The sequence below is a fragment of the Anabas testudineus genome, chromosome 13, assembly GCF_900324465.2.
Source record: "Anabas testudineus chromosome 13, fAnaTes1.2, whole genome shotgun sequence".
Classification (NCBI taxonomy): Eukaryota; Metazoa; Chordata; class Actinopteri; order Anabantiformes; family Anabantidae; genus Anabas; species Anabas testudineus.
Window position 1 is genome coordinate 17231525 of NC_046622.1, and position 20329 is coordinate 17251853.

The window sequence follows — 20329 nt, forward strand, 5'->3', positions numbered from 1 at the left end:
ATATATATATATATATATATATATATATATATATATATATATATATATATATATATATATATATATATATATATATATATGTAGCACTGAGCTGTTAAAGAACAAACATACCTATGGGGAGATGCCAATACAGGTCCTTGTGCCCTAAAGGGGCTCCACTGATTCTTCCATCCATCCATAATCCTTTACCTGTTTATCTTTATCTGATTGCTGTTAATTGCTTGGTCAGCTGAGTTGTGAGGACGACAGATGGGTCAGCTCAGTGATATATGTTTATTTGAAACACAAGACATCTCCTTATGTATATTTTAACCGTGGTATCCATACATTCTCTAAACTGCCTTTCTGGTTAAGTGTTACGAAGGTGCTGGAGCGCTTATTGAGCAAGAGGCAGGATCCGTGCTGGACAGGTCATCAGTATATTACAAGGCCGGTATACACGGAAACATACCGAAACAAACCACTGACATCATATGTACACCTACAGGCAGTTAACCTACTGCATGTGGAGTGTGGGAGTTAACTGCACTAGGATAACTAGAGCAAACCCACAAAAACAGAAAAACATGAGGAAAACATACAAACTCCACACAGAACACAAAAATATTTAGTGCTTATTCAAAAGCTATTGATATTCCTCGACTACACTTGTACGCTTGGTTCATCCAGTGAACATTTGTATTGTAGCAACAGTTTGTTGCATGAATTAAGATGCTATCAAAAACTGTGGTGTATGTACTAGAAAGTCGTATTTGTATATGTGTTTTAGGGCTATTTGTGTAACACATTAAATATGTGAAGTAGATCAGACACTGTGTGCCACTATTTTCAATATTTAATAAATAAAAAAAACACATTTAACAAAAAAGAAATCATGTTTAAATCATTTAGTTTTACATTTAGTAAATGCTGGTCACATGTTTTCATTATTTCTTCACATGAAGAATCTAACAGATTATAAAACTATTGATTTCGATTTTCCTCCTCATTATAACATTGCACTCATTTTTGATTAGGTTTGGTTAGCAGAAGGCTTCTGTGGTTGGGATTGAAGGGGATGGGTGGAGATTTGAAATGGTTCATGTTTCACACACGCTACCCTGAGTGTCCTTCCTCTCCTCGTTCTCCCCTCCGCTGTAAAATCACAGAAAACAATAGATTTCTCATAAATGATGTAAACTGATCAAAGTGGGGACCATGATATAAACATATTTAATCAATGTAATTGATAAGTGCACTCTCTGGGTGTTTAAGAGGACAAATGTTGATTTTGATTTAACATCTGTTTGAGACACTGAGGAGCCTGAATAACCGCAGGTGCTCTGCCCCCCCCACATGCTCCAGGTTTATAAATGTCAAATGTAGCTAAAGTGCACAGTTTAAATCATCGTGTCTGCATTTGCCAAAGTTAATTATATCTATACGCTTAACTTCTACATCATAGATAAAGGTGGAGGGTGAATGTTAACTTAACGTTGGGGAAAGCTGCTGGTCAGCTTATGAATTATTAAAGGCAGTCCCTGTGGAGGGGTTTTGGTGATGTCAGCAGTAGAAAATGTTGAATATGATCTTACAGTGGGAAAAATACTTTAGGATAATGTATGGGTCGTCCCATATAATGGCATATTTATGCAGAAAAGTCAAAGCTTAAAACATCCAATATTGCTGTGGCTGGACTCGGCCAGAGCAGCTGCTTTGGGTTTATTGCCACAAGTAGATTAACGTTGGAGTCGATGAGACAACCTGTGCGTCTCATACTGATGCCAAAGGGCTTGACAAAGCAGAATAAGGTGCCATGGGCCTGAGAATGGGTTGGATCTTGTGTGTCATTGTGAGAAGCTGGTTTACATGAGGATATTTAGTCTTTATGAGGCATATTATTAGCACAAGAGAGATGAAGACAGTGACAGTGTCACAGCCTGTTGCTCTTAAACCCAATGACAAAGCCAAACAAAAGTTGTGTATTCATGACATTCTGGCACCTAAATTTGATCCAGTCTGTGAAATCACACCCTCATTTACTAAACAGACACATTTCAAAGCCATTCACCGGAGAAATCTCACATGCATTCACGTGGGGTGGTGCAAGTGTGATCAGGTTTTGCAAAAGGTGTAAACCATAAGACACACAGTATCTGTTAATTATTAGAGCTCCACCAATTTCAAACACTTGCACAAAAGGCTAAACAAGGTGCAGAACTCCTGGGCATGTGTATCAAGTTACTGACTGTGTGTTTCTAAAAGTTCTCGTCTACTGTATAAATGCTCAGTGCCCTTAATATGACTCACTGTGTGTATTTTTTTTTATTTGCATATTGCAGGAGAAAAAGCCTAAGAAGAATATTGTCTAGACCATAATAAACAAACAACAAAAGGAATAAGCACCAGAACGTCCATGACCTTTCTGTCAGAAACAAGCTAAAAACTATAAATTCAACGAAAGCTAAGACATCTTAACTCTATCCTCAAAATGGCCTCCCCATTACAGAGCATGTAAACACCAACACCTTAAAGTAGCAGAGCATTTTTTTTTTTTTATCGCAGAAGTGTTGCACACATGCATCAGCTTCAAAACATCTGCTCGTCCTCCTCCTACGTGTTTGTAGCTGATTTGTGCAGTTGATGTGTGGCTCAGCAGACCCCCTTTTGCATTTTGGCGTTAATCATTTTGAAGTTAATCATTTAACTGTATTGGATCTATGTGAATACATCTGGCTGGCCTACATTCTCTCTCCTCTGAAACTCATTCTCTGGCGTGTCAAACACGTTACGACTCCGGGGACCAGCACCATCACTGACAGACTGGAGGAGCCAATTAGGTCCAACGGCCAATAGGGGAACCCACACAATGTGGTTATGCTTCAAGTTACAGTTATAGTACGCTGAGAATGTTATGTCAGCTGTTTGCACTGTGTCTACGTTAATGGCGTGTCCCTATTACATACTAACCCTGAGTTAATTTATGTTATGTGTTAACGTATAGATGACCTAGTGGTTTATTACACAGTATACGTGTGTAAGCCTGAGTGAATAGAACGGAGGGATATTTTGTTGCACTGATGGTGTTTCACTGAAAATGCATTATATAGTAGTATACAGCTATAATTTGTGTGTAACTACATGTGTTGTGCATGTGTCTATACTGTATAAAGACACATGCACAATCACTAGGCGGGCACTGACTATGGCTCCTGTAGAGGCTGATAAAATATCAGCGATAAACGGCTTAAAACCTCCTTCACAGGGGAGTTCTCTGAATGCTCAGCAAACAATCTAGATCAATGTGATGACACTGTGCAGTGACTGACAGGGTGACTATTAGAAGAGAGTGAAATGGGTGAGGATTAATAGCAAATAGAGACAGAAAGAGCAGAATTTCCCAGGAGAATTGAAATTTCTTCCCAATTATCTTGCTGTGCAGTGTGTTTGGTCTAAACGCCCTGAAACATGAATTTGAGGTTCATTCACCAGAGTCTCTCTGTAGACTTTATGTTACTAGCACTAGTTCCAGATAATTCCAACACCAGCAGATGGTGCATGACATACACAGACCCTCAAGGTGTGGAAAGAAAAAATTATTTACACCGCTCAGTGACAAGCTCTTTTTCTGGCTCCGAATATCAGTCTTTAAGAGGCAAAAAAAAAAAAAAAAAATTAAAAAGGTGAAAGTGAGATAAGGAGGGGTGATGTGTCAGCTTGTCATAACATGACTCATGCGTCGCTTTGAACATTTTTTTTTCTCCTAACCTCTTCTGTCAAGTGCCAAATAAAAGCTAGAGCTGAACTAAACGGGCTTTCGGTAGCAGCTTCCTTGACATTTTCCTCAAGAGTCTGGGAGTGTTTTGTTTGGTGAACAAAGCAAGCATAGATCCTCCTGTCCGTGTGACCTTTTGCTCTAAGCTTTGATAAATTAATGTTCAGTCAAACACTGTCTTAGCAAGTGCTAAAAAAAAGCCTACAAGAAGCAGCTCTGATATTAGTTGTAGCAACATCACCAGTAAGGTAAACAGGCAACATACATCCATTAGGCTGTAAATGTGTGGTGCTGAAACCACTGAGAATAAGACACCGACATGTTGCCATTACACTCACAGACACTTTTAAGTCTTTCTTTTGGTTCTCCAGTAGAACCACAGAGAACCATATGCATCCATCCCCTGCAGACAAGCTCAGATTATGTACACTACCTGCTAAACTGTGGCGAGTAGTTGCTGGTAAAGGAGGTCATCTGCATCTTTGAGATATTACTCAAGCATTTGTGAGTCAAAGCAGGTATAAAAACAAGTATATACTGAACTTTAGTTCATCAGGTGACTCACATCGATGGACCTTTTTCACATCAGTGTTGGTGTGGGTCAATTTAAGCTGCTACATTATTTTTTAGTGAAACCTGGCTCAGCGTCATGTGTGATGCTGTTAAATTCTGGAAACGTTGTTTCCGGAAATCTTGTTTTTTTTCTAGAACAAGATGTACTCTTAACAATATGAGCTCCATGTGATCACAGAGCAGCTTGTACTGTTTCTCTTTCTCATCTATGGTAAAAGTGACAGCCGTGATACTCTATGTCATTGTGGTTTGTGTTGTCTCCGTCAATCCAACTAACTATGCCACACTAGTTACATCTCAACTCCTTCTGTTCGTTTTATGCTGGAAGAAGCTGCTCAGAATCGGATTTTAACAAGCTCTCTTACTCTGTGGGCAGGAGAGCTCACACATACAAATTTTATCTTCCAAAACCCCATTTTCACTTGTGAAGGGACTGTGAAAGATTCATAAGCCTTATTAGCTTGTTGCAGGCTATCACAGGAATTTGCATGTGCAATGTGCAGCATTGATATCAGTGCAGATAGAAAAACTTTGCACTGATGAGCTCTTTTTCTTTAAAATTACTCAACCAGCTGGGACTAGATGGTCATGTGACAGACAATCTCCTCTATAACAATAGGATAATGTTGGCATCATCACAATTTAACACCAAACAAGTTAATTCTCTGTGCAAAAAGATGCAGAGAGACCTATAAACATCTAGTATATGTTTTGCTTATATTGATATTACTGTTGTGAACATCGATTACAGAAAGACACAGGTATGACAGTAACCACATGTTGGGTATTGATCTGTTTTTCACTAGTGCAAAGAATCTTCTTGCTTCGCTGCTCTCCGATCCCACTAAAACCAATACAACCATCAACATCAGTATAGCTATTCAGAGTGCAGGATTACAAACTGCATCTGAGGATGTGCAGCACAGCTGAGGCATGGATAAAGCAAGAGTAAACCCAATATTAATTATCTTTCCTAAACATCACAGTTAATGCAGACAGGTATAACGTGGAGTACGGCAGCACTTGGTTTACCTGGGGGGTTTACAAGCCTCTGTTGAGCAGGCATAAAAGGAAAAAACAAGGATAGAGGCACTTGTTGCCCATTCCTACATGTGTGTACTTCATGGTATGTCATGGAAAAACAGCCGGGGATGCGTGTGTAATATGTTGCCTCACAAGAGAGAAGACTGGTTGTTAGGTTAGCGCTTCCTCCCAACCTAATGAGGTCGATGGAGGCTTGTTACCAACCTCCCTCTCCTCCCCCTCCTGTGGGTGCATACTCTTCCAGTTTTACCCTCATTGCTTGATTTGAGTAACTGATGGCAGAATCAATAACCTATACAGTAAATCTTAATATATCAAAAACACTCTGTACCCAGAGGGGTTTTGTCTTTGTGGATGATGCTTCACTGCGTTTCATTTTGCTTTTCATTAAGCCTTCTCTTCCTTCCCTTCAATGTAACTTGTCTTCAACCTTCCTGGATGGTCTCCAGTATGTCGTGCCCCCCACCCCCCACCCCCCGACAGCAATTCCACTGTGAAAAGTCCCCTGTCACTGTTTGTATTCTGAATGTCATTTCCAGTGATACAATTTATTACATATGTCAGTCAAATAAATGATAGAGTGTTCCTTGTTTCACTTTTATTGTAAGTCAGGTCAGGTGGTGCAGCATCCTGAAGCAAACTGCTGCATGCACTCTTCTATTTCTGATTAGATATAGAGATGTGGTCTGGTACTGGTGTGTACTGTCTGAAAATATTTACTTATAATCACACATACTACTACTACTTCACTACTATTTACTATTTCAAACCTCAAAACGTTATTGTTGTTGTTGCCTTATTAAGTTATTTGTGTCCTTGTAAAGACACAACAGATTGTGGCTGTGAAAGTGACTTGTCCTCTTCTATATAAAAAGGAAAAATGCACTCTACGGTACACTTTTTAAAAGTAACTATTTATTGCACTTATTTCTAAAAAAGTACCAAACTAAGCCAAATGCACCTTTGTAGATGTTGTAAAAAAAAATTCCCATAATGATAAGTGCAGAGAGAAAAGGGGCATAATTGCAATGCCAAGATAATAACACAGGAATTGCTACTCTGAATGAGCAGGTTTATTTTCAGCACAGTAAAAGTCATAGCAGCTTCCACCTACACAGCCAGGCGGTGGAAAGTGGCCTCACAATTGATGACTTACTTCTTCACTCATGGAGCAACAAAAGGGAGCTATTTTCTGTGAAAGAGGATTCACAAGATACTCATTGACTTTGCCAGTATCAATGATTTTGACTTGACATCTAAGAGGACTGTGGCAGATAGAAAACTAATTAAGATGACGGCTATCACGGGGAAGAATCAAACACTTTGACAGCATTGACAGAGTGGTGTCAGCTTGAGGTTTTGGCCTCCCTTTGCACAGGCTGATACTGGGAAGCAGGAACATATCTAAATCAGTGCCTTTAGAACAATATAGGATTATGACCTTATTACACAAACATGAATAATTGGCATCATCAATCTAGAGAAGTTAATAATCCTGATAATGGTTTCAATGTTTAGAAACACATTTTAAATGGTAAAAGGTTTTCATATTTAAAACATGGACAAAACATAGTAACACAACACTTGGAGCAATAAGGGTAATGTAGAAAATGATGTGTTTCTGTACTCTTAATGTGTGTGTGTGTCTGTCTGTGTGTGTGAGACAGATTTTAATGGAATTTCAACGCTTTAAAATATCAGTGATTCAGTAAATTGTTGATCAAATGGGGCTTATGTTAAGATTAACAGTGCATTTTATTGCGTGGTATAGCAAACTGTGTCATTGCAGTCGAATTGGATGAGATTAGTTCTCAGCAGCAACGAGGACCAGGCCTGATTATTAGTTTTTCCTCTCTCTGCTGCCACTTCACAAACCATTTAAAATGTTATGGGAGATCTGGCTGTAATTACACAAACAGTTGCTATATATAAAGACGGACAAAAGCATCTCCTGTAATGTTAGGATACCATGGCAACGTAATGACAGCCTTAACTATATTACAAGCCAAAAATGATGCTGCTAAGTTTTTTCCTATTTTAAATAATGCGTGCTATAGTTACAGCAAAAGCACATCAAGAAGTATTGTGTAGTCAAGATGCAATTAGAAGTTATAGGTAGTATTTTAAATTAGGTAATAATTGAAATGGCAGCATAAACCATGCATTTATTGCTTCTCCATAGATAACTTACCCTAACTCATAGACATTATTACAAAATAGCTTAAATACACCCATATACTATATATTCATCATGTTGTGATACCCACATTTACAAATCTAAAGATTCTCAATATGTATTATAACCTGTCAATGCTATTGCTGATGTTGGTGTATTTGTGTAAATTCTGCACAGAAGACATGTAGTTACTGAACACAAGCGGACGCCCTCACTTGCAGTTGAGCTCTCAGAGTTTGCGAGCAGTGTTGACCAGGAAGTCATGTAATTCCTTCTGCTTTCATAGATCAGTGCAGGTATCACACAGGAATAACAGGATGCAGTTAGATGTGAGACTCAAAGTATGGATTGAGGTAGAAAGTGGTGTCAGGCTGCTTATTAGGATTATATCCAGGACTGGTCAGCTGTAATTAAGGAGCTCAGCTGGTTGGCTTCAGCAGATTTTGATTTAATTGTTTGATGAGAACAGGATAAACTGTAGCTACTGTGCTGAGTTTGAGGACTGAGGCTAATGCAGCATCTCAGCCCTTATCTTCATTCAAAAGTTGTAAAGTATTTAGTTTGCTATAGCACAACTTTGTTTTCTATTCTCAACTCTATGAAATACATGTATGTTGGCTTAAACTGTCTTCTCTGAGCTCAGGATACACAGCATGCATCTCAGCACAAAATACTCTAATATAATAAATACAATAAATAAAAGTGATCTAAACAAACTTTTCATTTAAGACTTGGCAAGATAGCAAACAAATATTTCTAGACATTTGTCTCGGTACAGCCTATAAAACATTTTGAGCATTGTGTATTATGAAAGTCTTTTTTTTTTATTTATCTACCAACAGTGCACTTTTCAAAACGAACAGCATTGGGAGTTAGAAAAATAGAGGCTATAAAATCCTATTAAAGTCATTTCCTGCAGCTGCTTCAGATTATTTTTCTGTTATTTATGTTAAGAATGCTTGAAGGCTGCCCTCTTTCATGACAAAGCACATATTTTATCATTCAGATTTTTTTTTTTCATGCCATTTTACTATACCTTGGCATTATGTGGCACAAAGACCTGGAAAAGGTCTGCAGAAAAAAAGTTTCCATCATTCTGTCAAAATATAACAAAACACAGTGAATACAATTGTTACACATGAAGTTGTATTGGATCCCAACTGAGTATGGGCATAAGAAATATAATTATACATGTAACATTGAGTTGCATACTGTTTGCATAGGAAGGAACATCACTAGTACCATGTTTCAGGATAAGGACTGATGATTAGCTATATTTTTGCTGTCATCAACGTCCTGTGAAGAGACTAAAACCAACGCTGAATAACTTCTACTCTGAGAGATCTACCTTTGTCCGAAGACTATCGGTTATCAGTGAACCACACCGCTGCACTGGGTGACATTCGTGGCTCTTAACATTAGTAAACAGTAAACAGTAAAAGCATGATTTGATCTAAAAAGATTTGACTGAGCGTTTCATGTCTCTAGCTTACTGGCAACAGACCAACACACAACATGAACAAGGACCACGAGTTGATATCAAAAATAATTATGTTATGTTACACATCAAATAAATGATGCAACTGGTGCAACAATTTTCATGCCATTTCAGCTATAATAGCCCATTTGATACTTTTTTTATTCTTAGCTTTGCTTTCACACTTTGTTTACTTTGCTGGCTGCCAGGCTTGTTTAATAGGACATGAAGAACACCCACTGAGCTTCTTCACTTTCTATCTGTGATTGTAAATTTCCTCTTTGAAGTTAAAGTTCCCAGTAGCATCCTGGTCATTTTATGTATCTCAGTATATGTGTGGGAGTTGTCAAACCAACACCTTACTGACTGATGTTCTTATTTACATTTCACACAGCAATCTCTGAGCTAAGAGGATAATACAGCAATGTGGAGGATTGTCACCCCGCTGACAGGTGTCTGGAACTGCTCACTGTTGCCCCAAATAGATGCGACTAAAACAACACACAAATTTTAGAGCCACATTTTCACAAAAGCAACTAGAAGCATGGCTAATTACTGGAGTGCTGCAAAAGACACCACAATAGGCTACAAACAAAGTATGTCGGGTGACACCGTTTGCTTGTGTTAAGTCCTGTCTTCTTGGAGATTTACGAAGTGCATGTTTGAAAACAGAAAGCACTGAGAGAAAGATGGGTTTTCAAAGCAGGATATTGCAGCGCCTTGAAAAATAATTACAGAGAAACTGGTATTGATCAGCAAGACAGTTCAACCTTTACAGACACGGAGAGGCCAATTTTTCCTCTGAGGGAGTAAACCTTCTCTTCATTGCAACTTTAGCATTATTATTTTAGCAGAATGAGTATATATATATATAATTATGATTTCATTCACACATTTCATTTTTAGCTTTATTAAACAACACATTGACAGTAACAAGCAATGTGAGAGGTGATGAGCAGAAAAGGGCCTGATTGGACGTAATACTCAATATGCTCAATATGTTAGACAGCTGGGACACTACAACAGGACTTTAATGTAAGAGTTCATTGGTGAGTTTACTGCACTGTGTCTTGTTTCACCTGCCCGGTATTGTTGTCCACTTGATGTTATTGATTCTGCTGGTATAGACATGAACATTTCAGCTAGGTCAGTGTTGTGGTTCTCGCTGCCTTACTCTGAGGACATTTTACCGCTCTTCACACTGGCGCCGTGCTTTTCTCAGAAAGAATGAACAAGTACTATATCGGTCTATTCTTGCTGAGTTTTCACATGTCAATCACAGACTCTATTTGTTTATGCATTACTAATTTTCAACTAAAGGTTTCCCAAATGCGGCTTTTGAGCCTCAAAGATTACAGATGAGGTGTTTTGATAGTAATGGACAAGCAGTCAGGATCAAGTTTTGTGCTGAGTGGAGATTAAATCTGGATTTGGAGACCACCAGAGTCCACTTAGTCAATAATATTTAAGTTGAAAAATAAATTAAAGATTTAGCATCTTGACGTAATTACATGATGCAGTATATTTAGTTGTATTGCACTGGCATACATAAAGAAATTTACTCATCTTACTCTTACTCATCAGTTCTGGGTTGCTTCACTGCCTTTGTATCTAATTGCATCTATAAACCTTTATTAAGTAATTGGCAAAGTAGCTCAGGGGTTTTCTATAAAAGTATGTAAATGATGTTCTCTCAAATAGGAAACACTGAAGCAGTCAGTTGCAGTTCACCTCTAATGAGGTTTGGGCTACTTGGAAGTTTCTGTTCGAAACCTTTATTGCTGGCCTGGTGCCAAGAACTAATCACATCACACACACACTAATGATACCCGATTAGGCAGTAGACAAAAAAATATAGCTTTTGAGTCCAGTTATATATGTGAGTGATCTTCCTTGTTGATTATGTTCCAAACATACCCCTGTGATAGGCTTTCAAATAGTTATTAGAGGATGTAAACGTCTCCCCTCCAATTTTAATGCCAAGACCAAAGTCTTTCCTTAATCAGGTCATGGAATTTTCTTTGATCAGCACTGACACAGTCCCACAGTGTTTTGGGAGTCTGATATTAAGATCGATGTGCCGTTTACCAACCAGTTGCTGTGACTGATGTGTGCATCCTCTCAATATCATTTTCACAGTAGCTGTGCTAGCAGTTTTGGCTTCGGTAGCTTGCTGTTTGTCAGGTGTTGAAGTACCATATTTTAAAAATGTATGCAATGTAAATATCAAATGAACTATTCACTATTTAATATTCACTGTGCGAGATGAACGGCTGTAGAGATAGTCCCAAATCATATCATAAATCCTCCATCAAGGCCGTGAAAGGAGAAACAACTATTTCCTGAAATACCACAGGGTGCACTTGATGAATACAATTTTTCTGCCCTATGGGGACCACAGTTAACATATTGTTCTCTTTGAATAAATGCCTTTAAGTGCACACTGCTCTGTGTTCTTACAGTACACCAGTCTAAGAGCTGGTTACCGGTCGTGTTGTTAGAGAAGAAAGGTTTTTGTAAGTAGTACTTTTGATGTTAGGAAACAATACAAGCAATATTTTCCAAAACCAGCTTGGAGATCATTTTGTTTTTAAAAGTGTTTTCAGATTTTTAATAGAAAGTCCCTTTTGCTCTACCCATGATGATTTTTTATTGTTGCTGCTGCGTGTGTGGGCGACCCACCTCATCATGTTCTTGGCGGATCTGATCATGTCTAAAGAATGATTCTGTAGAAAGAGATTGAGAACAGTCATTTGTTCTGAAAGAACCCCTCTGTGCTGTCTGCAAATGTGATTGCTGATTCAGTGCTATGCAATTTGTTTCAAACATAAGGTGACTCAGCAATCAGTTGGGTCACACCAAATCAGTTTACAATTAATTAGCATAAGTGCTGCAAATGATACAGTGCAGCCCCCAGGGTCTGTTTGCTTCAAATACCAAAATATTGAAAGAAAAACAACAGGGAGTGCCTGGGAAACCTGATCTCTCTCAAATATGTTTTTGTAAGGAATGAAATCATATTTCTATTATTATAATAAGAATATAGTGACACTGAACATGCCGTGTACCCAGATAACACATTTTATAATTTTTTTGTTAAAATATTCAAACTTCAACATTTACTTTACTTTAGTTTAGTTCATTGTTGTGTTCAGGTGCTCACACTCCTTGGTTAAGATTAGACAAAGATCATGCTCTGGCTCAATAGAGAAAATCACTTCTCACAATCTTCACACTTTAAACTTAAAACAAACCACAATTTTCCTCTCACTCTTTCAGAACGGAGTATCTGGCTTGGCCAGGCATCACTAACTATTACAGCTGACAGTGTTTGTTGCTGAGCGAAGTCCCTAAGGGAATATGTTTCTAATCGTCACTTGCAGAGTTGAGTAGGATCTGGATCTTGAAGTGGTTTCAGTCCCTGAGTACGTGCACAACAATGTGTTTAAAAAGTGTACAAAGGAAGAAGAACTAGAAAATAGATCACTCTTAACCTTCCAGTAATGCTTAACACCACAGTAGGAGTGTATCATTAAGGTAGAGGAGAGAGCTATTACACAGTCAGTGCAAACTATTCAGGGACATAGTGACATTGCATTTAAATAGAGAGCGCTGGTTCAGGTTTAAACATTCAGCAGGTAATCACTCTGTTCAAGTTTCCTTGAGCGTAACACTGAATCTGTTTCAGGTCATCGATCCTGACTTCTGACTTACCTGCAGAGGAAGATCTTACCCTCATCTATATATCTATTCTAATATATTATTATCAGGTACAGATTGCAGAGGATACTATTAAAGAAAATGAAATATTGAAAGTAGCAGAGAAAGAGAGAGAGAGAGAGTCACACAGTTTTTGTTTATAAGCAAGCACCAGTTATGAGGCCAGCAGTGAGATCAGCCTCATGTACTGTAAGTAAAGAAGTAGAACGGGTAAATAAATAAGATTAGACAGCACAGGGCATCTGCAGGCTACACACACAGACTGGTGCCTCAGAGCAATGCTTACACATCCTAACAGGAGCACTCTTCCCTCACTAACTCCCTTATTCTCACTCTGTTTTTTTTTTTCTCATCGCTTCTTTTCTCAATCCTTCTTTTCCGTCTTTCCGCACTGAGGCTTTCCTCTGCCCTCGTCCTCTGGTAGCTGGCTAATTTAGGTGACTACTGAGCCCAAATGTTGCTCACTTAAACATATGCACATGCAATATGGACACATCAGAGGTTCCTATGCACAAATCCAGCTCCTATAAATATTAATGGATTCAGCTTTAGACGGCCTTGAACTAAAGCTCCGAGCTGAACTAAAGCAGCAGACAAACACATTTTCTGGAATTAACATACCCATTTTAAGGCCAGGACAATTGCGCAAATATCTGTGAAAATCTAAGGTAATCTAATCAGTGCAATGACATTCAGATGCACTTTCGGTCAGATGTACTCAACCTTATTAACATTTCACAAATTGCGAAGAGAGTGTGTCCTTCAGAAGTGAAATGTGTCCTGATCAACAGAGATGTTCAAGGACTCATGAATAAGAACATGTTGTGCTTATATACTGTAGTATGACGCTGTGAAAGGGCACAATAGCTCCGAAAAATTTGGCCTTCACAAGTCAGCAGTGAGGCAGATAAGTATAACAAATGAATGGAAGAAAAATAGCATTCCCTTAAAGTCACTTCGAGAGCTCCATATTAAGCTCAAAGCACACGTGACTGTACGGTGAAGGATGGAACTGCAATGTAGAAAATGAGATTGTGATGCTTAAGATTGTTTAAAATATTATCTAAAAAAAACATTCAAGAAAAAACACAGCTCCACGGGGCACTCGGCAAACTTCATTGCGCCCATGTGGGAGCAGAGGTGCGGTTTGGACTGTGTTAATGCAGATTGAGTGATGCAGTGCACTTTTAGTGCTTATTTTGGACCAAAATAGTGTTTGCATTAGCACTTCGTTAAATGCCCATTTATCGCACATGCAGCGTAATTTTCATGCCACCACTTGGCAACAGCTCGCACACACTGAGGCCCGATACAAAATCAATAACCAGTATCAAGTGTGACCTCTTTTCGTCAACTTCTGAATAATATTAAACATTTGGCTACTGAGTGGACTGGCATGAACCCATCTATTATCTACAGTTATCTCCTGATCATTTTTGGACTGAATCCCCTACAACCCCCTTACATCCCTCTACAAAACCTGACCCCCAAACTAAATACTGGCCCAGAGCTGCTGCTGGACAGTAAAGGTTAAAGCTCTAAGTGCAAGAAACATGAGGTAATAAATCATGAAAAGGAACTTAAAACACACTGATATTCAGTATATAAATACCGACATATATTATGTAGTTACATTCATCTGTTTATTGAATTTTGGACATAAATAGCTGTTGTCACATATGCAAAGACAAATAAGAAATGAATTATCCTGTAATCTAAGTCATTGCATGCAGTAGTAAAGCCAGCCTGTTAATATTTCAGCAGCTTCTGCACCAATAGACAGTTAGGTCCATATATAAGACAAAAGAAAGAGTTCCTCTATACACCACCACCATTGTCATTAAAGAGTTAAAGCAATTTTCATAGACACACCCATAAATAATGGAACAAATGCCGACAAGGAGTTGCATGGCTAGGGCTTACTTGTTTCCTCATTACTCCACTAGTAATCAAGCAGGTATAAGGTCTAGAGGTGGTTCTGAGCGTCATATTTGCATTTGGTGGTTGATCACTGTAACTCCAAACATGAGGTCCAAAACAAGTGTTTATGCAAGTAAGGTAAGTCATCATTAGGCTGAATAAATACAACAAACCCATCACAGAGAAAACATTGGAGGTGGCCGACAGTTTGTAACATTTTTAGAAAGAAGGACGAGCAACACTGGTGTTTATTGGTGATGCTGTCAATAAATTCTGACGTGTATTGGGGCTATACCCTCTGCTCAGATTCAGTCAAATGGTACAATACTGATAGGATGGTGCTTCATAATGCAGATGGATAATGCAAAACCTACACAAGAGTTTCTCAAGGCAAAAAAATGGTATATTCTTCAGTGGCCAAATCAGTCACCTGATATCAACCCAAAAGCTTTTCACTTACCGAAGACGAGACGGAAGGCAGAAAAACCTGCAAACAAGCAGCAGCTGAAGGCAGCTATATTATTTCATTTTTTGACAACATACTGAATGTGTGGTGATATATATTAGGATCTATGATTCGAGTGCAAGCAATGTATGTTCAAAACAATATCTGAAGTTTAGCTAAAAGTTAACATAAGGAATTACTGTAGAAGTCTCGTTAGGCCACAAGATGGGGATATCTTCCAAAGGTACATCCCATGTAGTACAAAATTCCCTCTTGTGATTTCACATAGTACTGTTTCCATGCTGAGCAGAGACATATTAACACTAAAAGACTGTAGCTTTGAAAGATACCCCTTTGATTTGTCTAAGTCTGCCTGCTGTGAATTAAGTAATGCATTCTCACACAAAACAAAGACAACTACACAACTACATTTTGTTCCCCATCACTTACACTGGAACTGCATTGGGGGGACTTCACACAGTTAACTTGGCAAGGCTAACCAATTATAACAGCCAAAAACTGTTAGTATGTAGCTATGTGGTGTTGTTTCGAGGCTTGAAAAAATAAACTGACTCAGAACACAGAAGTACTTCTGTGAAAAACATAAACTGACTGAAGAAATTTGGAACAGCAGAGTCTAGATTGTGATGGCGTAGGCCTAATAGTGTGGAGTCACCTGAAGGTAAAGGTAGTTGTGTGGAAAAGACCAAACATAAATTATAAAATGTATGGTACAATCTTACCAGTCACTTTCTGTGCAAATACTTTTCTGCCATGCGTCGACACATTTAGGGCACAGAACTGAATGTACAGTATCATCTATTCACTTTTTAATTTTACTCTACAGAAACAATTACAGTGGTAAGAAAATAATTGTTGGGTTGTGAAAATGAAATTAGGAACAGAGGTAAAATGAGTTAGATGTAGATGGGGATTTGAAGTCGATCTCAGTCAGCAGGAGCAGCAGCCTGAAAAGATGTAAAACCAATTAGAGTGCTAGGGAGAAATGGAGGATGACATAAACATTCATCTAGACAGGTATAAGGGAACTGCACTGCTAAGGGTTTTTTTTAAATAGGATGTTGCTGTGTGTTTTAGATGTTATTCTAAAAAGATGAGATGTAAAGCTTCATTAAGTTTGCAGTGAAAGGTTTTACAGAGTTAGAACAATAAATCTGACAAGAGTATGATACCTAGTGCCAAGTCCACTAAGTGGTGCAGATAAACACAGAAGAATGGTACAAAAAAAAGTAAAAGAAATCAAGAAACCATATGAAGTACAAGGGTATTAAAACCTTCTTAAGGAACATCCAGGCTATAAACGTATCCTGTACAAAATCCAGTATGTTAGGTTTTAAGCAAAGTGCAGTTTTGTTTGCAGAAGAATTACATTTTTTGACCAACAGTCACAAGGTCTTTGAACAATGTAGCTCAGTTGGTAAAGAAGTCATCAAACTGCAAAGGAAAGGTTTGATTCTCAGTTGCTCCTGACCACATTGGGCAGGAAACCAAAGCCCAGGTTGATCATTGTGTGTGTATATGTAACTTACAGGTCACTTTAGATTAAAAGTAACCAAACGGCTACATGCCAAATAATTAAACTTTAATGGACGTGATGAGTGTGGCAGGTTTGTGACACACTCGCTTAGCAAACAAACCTCCTTTGAACGCATCTTTTCTGTCTGATAACGGAAGTCATTACACAATTTTAATAAACTCGCTCCACTGTCAATGTCATAGTTTAAATGAATGTGAAATGTTGAATGTGAGATATGAGGTACTTTTACTCTGCGTTAATGTGTTTTCCAGAACAGCACCACTAATTAGACTTTTCCCATCATGGTGATCTGTCAGACACTGTGGACTTTGTCTCACTACAGCTGACACATGACGATGCTTTTGGTTTGTTCTTAGATTTTGAAGTTCAAACTGCTTTTAAATGCTACTGCTGACTAAAACCTATTGCAAATACACATTACAGACATTAAACAGTTTATATCCTCTGGTAGTGCTATGAAACTAAATTTCATAGATGAGGTTTTGTTTGTTTGTTTGTATGCCAGACTCTCAGACTAACATGAACATAAAGATAAAGAACTTTTCAAGTAAAACATTACAAAACAATGAAATACCCATAAATCATCATTGTTAAATTGTGTTTTCTTATACTTTGTTACAACTTCTTAAAAAGCCATAAATGATCTTTATGATTTCCTCCCTCTGTAATATCTGCCCTGAACTCTAAGCAGTTATTAAGGAGAGCAAATATTGTTTAAAATTATATAACATTAGAAGATGTGCTTTCTTCCTGACATTGCTACTGTACCGTAACTGGCTTTGAATATTTTTGTGTGCTAGGCAGTCGCTCTTCGTTCTTTTTAGTACTGTGAAACGCCACTGAATCTCTTAGTAGTACACAGTACCAGCCTACTTTCACCCATGCCTAAATGTGTATACAATGCTCTGTCTTGTATGTTTCCTATTTACTGTCGTCTTCCATAACCTGTTCTGTTTCCTGGTAAAGAATGTCTGCTGCTTCCTAAATGAAATTCTTGAGCTCTTCCCTTTGAGTTCATTTAAAATGATATTTTTTATGGCTATAGTTTCATCAGATGGAAATGTGGTAGATGCTTTCTACAACATTATATACACATTTAGAATCCCCACTATAATTTAATAAAGATGAAGCCATTACTGTGTGCAGCAGGGTTTAAGAGATTAATAGACAAGTTGCTGCAAATGAAAGACGTCAGGAATATAGATTTATCCATAATGTTGCTGTTTTTTCTTCACAAACTGTTTGCAAAATCCACATGAATGCAATTTTCATATTTAAGTGCTGTTTCTCTCTCTCTCTGTGTATGTTTTGCAGGGCCTGGTCTTGGCCTCCGTCACTCACAGCTAATGGATGTCTTTACCCAGTATGCCTACAATGACAGTTTATATGACAATGGAACATGGAGCTTCAACGAAACCCAGCAGGAGCAGAAACATCCTTACAACTACTATGCCATGCTGCTTACTCTGCTCATCTTCATCATTGTTTTCGGCAACGTGCTGGTGTGCATGGCTGTGTCCAGAGAGAAGGCTCTGCAGACAACCACCAACTACCTGATTGTCAGCCTGGCTGTCGCTGACCTTCTCGTGGCCACACTGGTTATGCCCTGGGTCGTCTACTTGGAGGTAGAATAGGAGATGCGCACACACCCACGCCTTTACACACACAAAGAGATATTAATAATCTGAAATACTGTAGAGAACAAACATATCTGTGTCTCACTGTTTATCTTGTGTCATTGAAATGCTAAGAACATTTCTGAGCTTACATTAAGCAATTAATATCTTCATTTTGCATTTAAAATTCATTTGTATGAATATCAAGTACCGAGACAATAGCAGTGAAAAGGGTTTCAGCCAAACCAGCTGCTAACCAGCTCGATCTAAAACAGAACGGAGACTGGCGTTCAGCACAAAATCGTTTTCAATCTACCAAATCAATAGCAAGCAGGATGTGGGGCTATCTTGCAGAAAAATATCTCTCTGCAGTATCTTTCTGTCTTTGCTCATCTCTTCTGTCTATCTTCTCAGTCCAGGGGTTATTTCTGACCATCATGCTTTAGGTCACGCTGTCTGATGTAGAGAAAAGCAGTCTAAGACCACAGGGATACTAAACCTCCTGTGTCTCACAGTGAGTCATGATGATTATCACTCAGATCAGATAGGATGTCATGGCCTCAGCCTGTTTGTTTGTACAATCAGCAGACTAATGATTAGAAAGTTTGGCACTTGAAATATACAATCCTTTGTATATTTGTGGAGAGTATTACACAGTATAATCCCAATGCAATTATTGTTACAAATAAACAAAAAAGCCCTCTGCGATCATTGGCACCAATTATGAAACTAAAGTTTGTTTATCCATGAAATATGTAACCTGCACACTGTTTTTGTTTTTATCAGAATTGTTTACTTGTTTTTTCTGTTCATATGGGCAGCTGGCTACACACAGAGGGATCCTACATCAAAGCGTTTCGGAAAAGTGGGAGCTGAATTGTAATCAGCCATGTATCAAAGCTCCAAATTGTAGCATAAAACTTTCACAATAAAATATGAATTCTGATATCATAGAAGAAAAGTGAGCCTCAGCTGGCATAACATGTTTTAATGGCGCCTATACAGTGTTAAACTGCTCTGTATAGTTTCTGCAGGCATCCCCTGCTACTTTTTGTTTATCGTGGACATAGCTACTAGTGTCTCATGGCTCTTTCTACATAATGAGGGCAAAAACAAGCATCAGACATTGTTAAGGGCTTCTTCTTTGTGGATTAATGGGGGTCTCCAGCGATTTTATGTTGCACTCACATAAAACTGGGGAATTGAAATTGTAAAATAAATGGTCAAAATAGAAGCAACACAGGCTGAGATCTTGATTTATTGTCCTTCATAAAGACCAAGCTCCTGAAAGCTACATTTACATAACGCGAATCAATAGCACAACGTCACTTGACCCTTTCTACCTAGTAAATGTTGATTTCACACTTTGAAACACAGGTTTTGTTTAATGGATTTTTAGTCTGCAGGCCTGAGGTGAGATATCCCAGATGACATCACTGTGACACCCACGGGGTCATCATTTCAGACTTGTAAGAGCTCCTCCCAGACTCACAGAAGACCGACAGAATGACAAGTACTGATTTCACAGGCAGAGTAGAAGAAGCAACAAGCAAGGACATGAGTTAAACAGCAGATTCAACATTTTATATGAATTTATATAAACAACATTTATCATTAAAGTTGCATTATTAGGTCATTATAATTGGTTCGTTGAGATCATTTGAAATGAAATGGGAGACCTGTGAGGACTGTTGTGTTGCTGGTTGTTATAATAATAATAAACACCCACAGCAGTATATATGACATCTATCATGTGCTATGCAGTTGATGAGTTTAATATGTACTAATAACTATGTAATTACTGCTGCTATATGTTTGCATATGTATTTTAATGAATGTGTGAGTTAACTTTTTTGTCTATGTAATATCATGCATGCACTTGAAATGGTCCCTTTTTTAGTTTAGTTTTTTTAGGTTTATTGTTTTTGTATGTTTTCCTTGTTCCGAATGCCATAAAGATTTTCAGTTTAGATGAAAGAGCAAGGGGCATTTGTTTCATTTCACCCTAATTATAAGTGACGTCTTCCATTGCACTTTCTAACCATT

At 38.2% G+C, this 20329-nt stretch overlaps 1 protein-coding gene across 1 annotated transcript in view; it reads left to right on the plus strand.

Annotated features, from left to right (window-relative positions):
• The window catches only part of drd2a (dopamine receptor D2a), a 34617-nt gene that overhangs the window by 2513 nt on the left and 11775 nt on the right, over positions 1 to 20329 (plus strand). Inside the window, exon 2 of the mRNA XM_026375791.1 lies at positions 17982 to 18292. Coding sequence (XP_026231576.1) covers positions 18014 to 18292 — 279 coding nt within the window. The 5' untranslated portion in view covers positions 17982 to 18013. The remainder of the gene's footprint in view (positions 1 to 17981; positions 18293 to 20329) is intronic.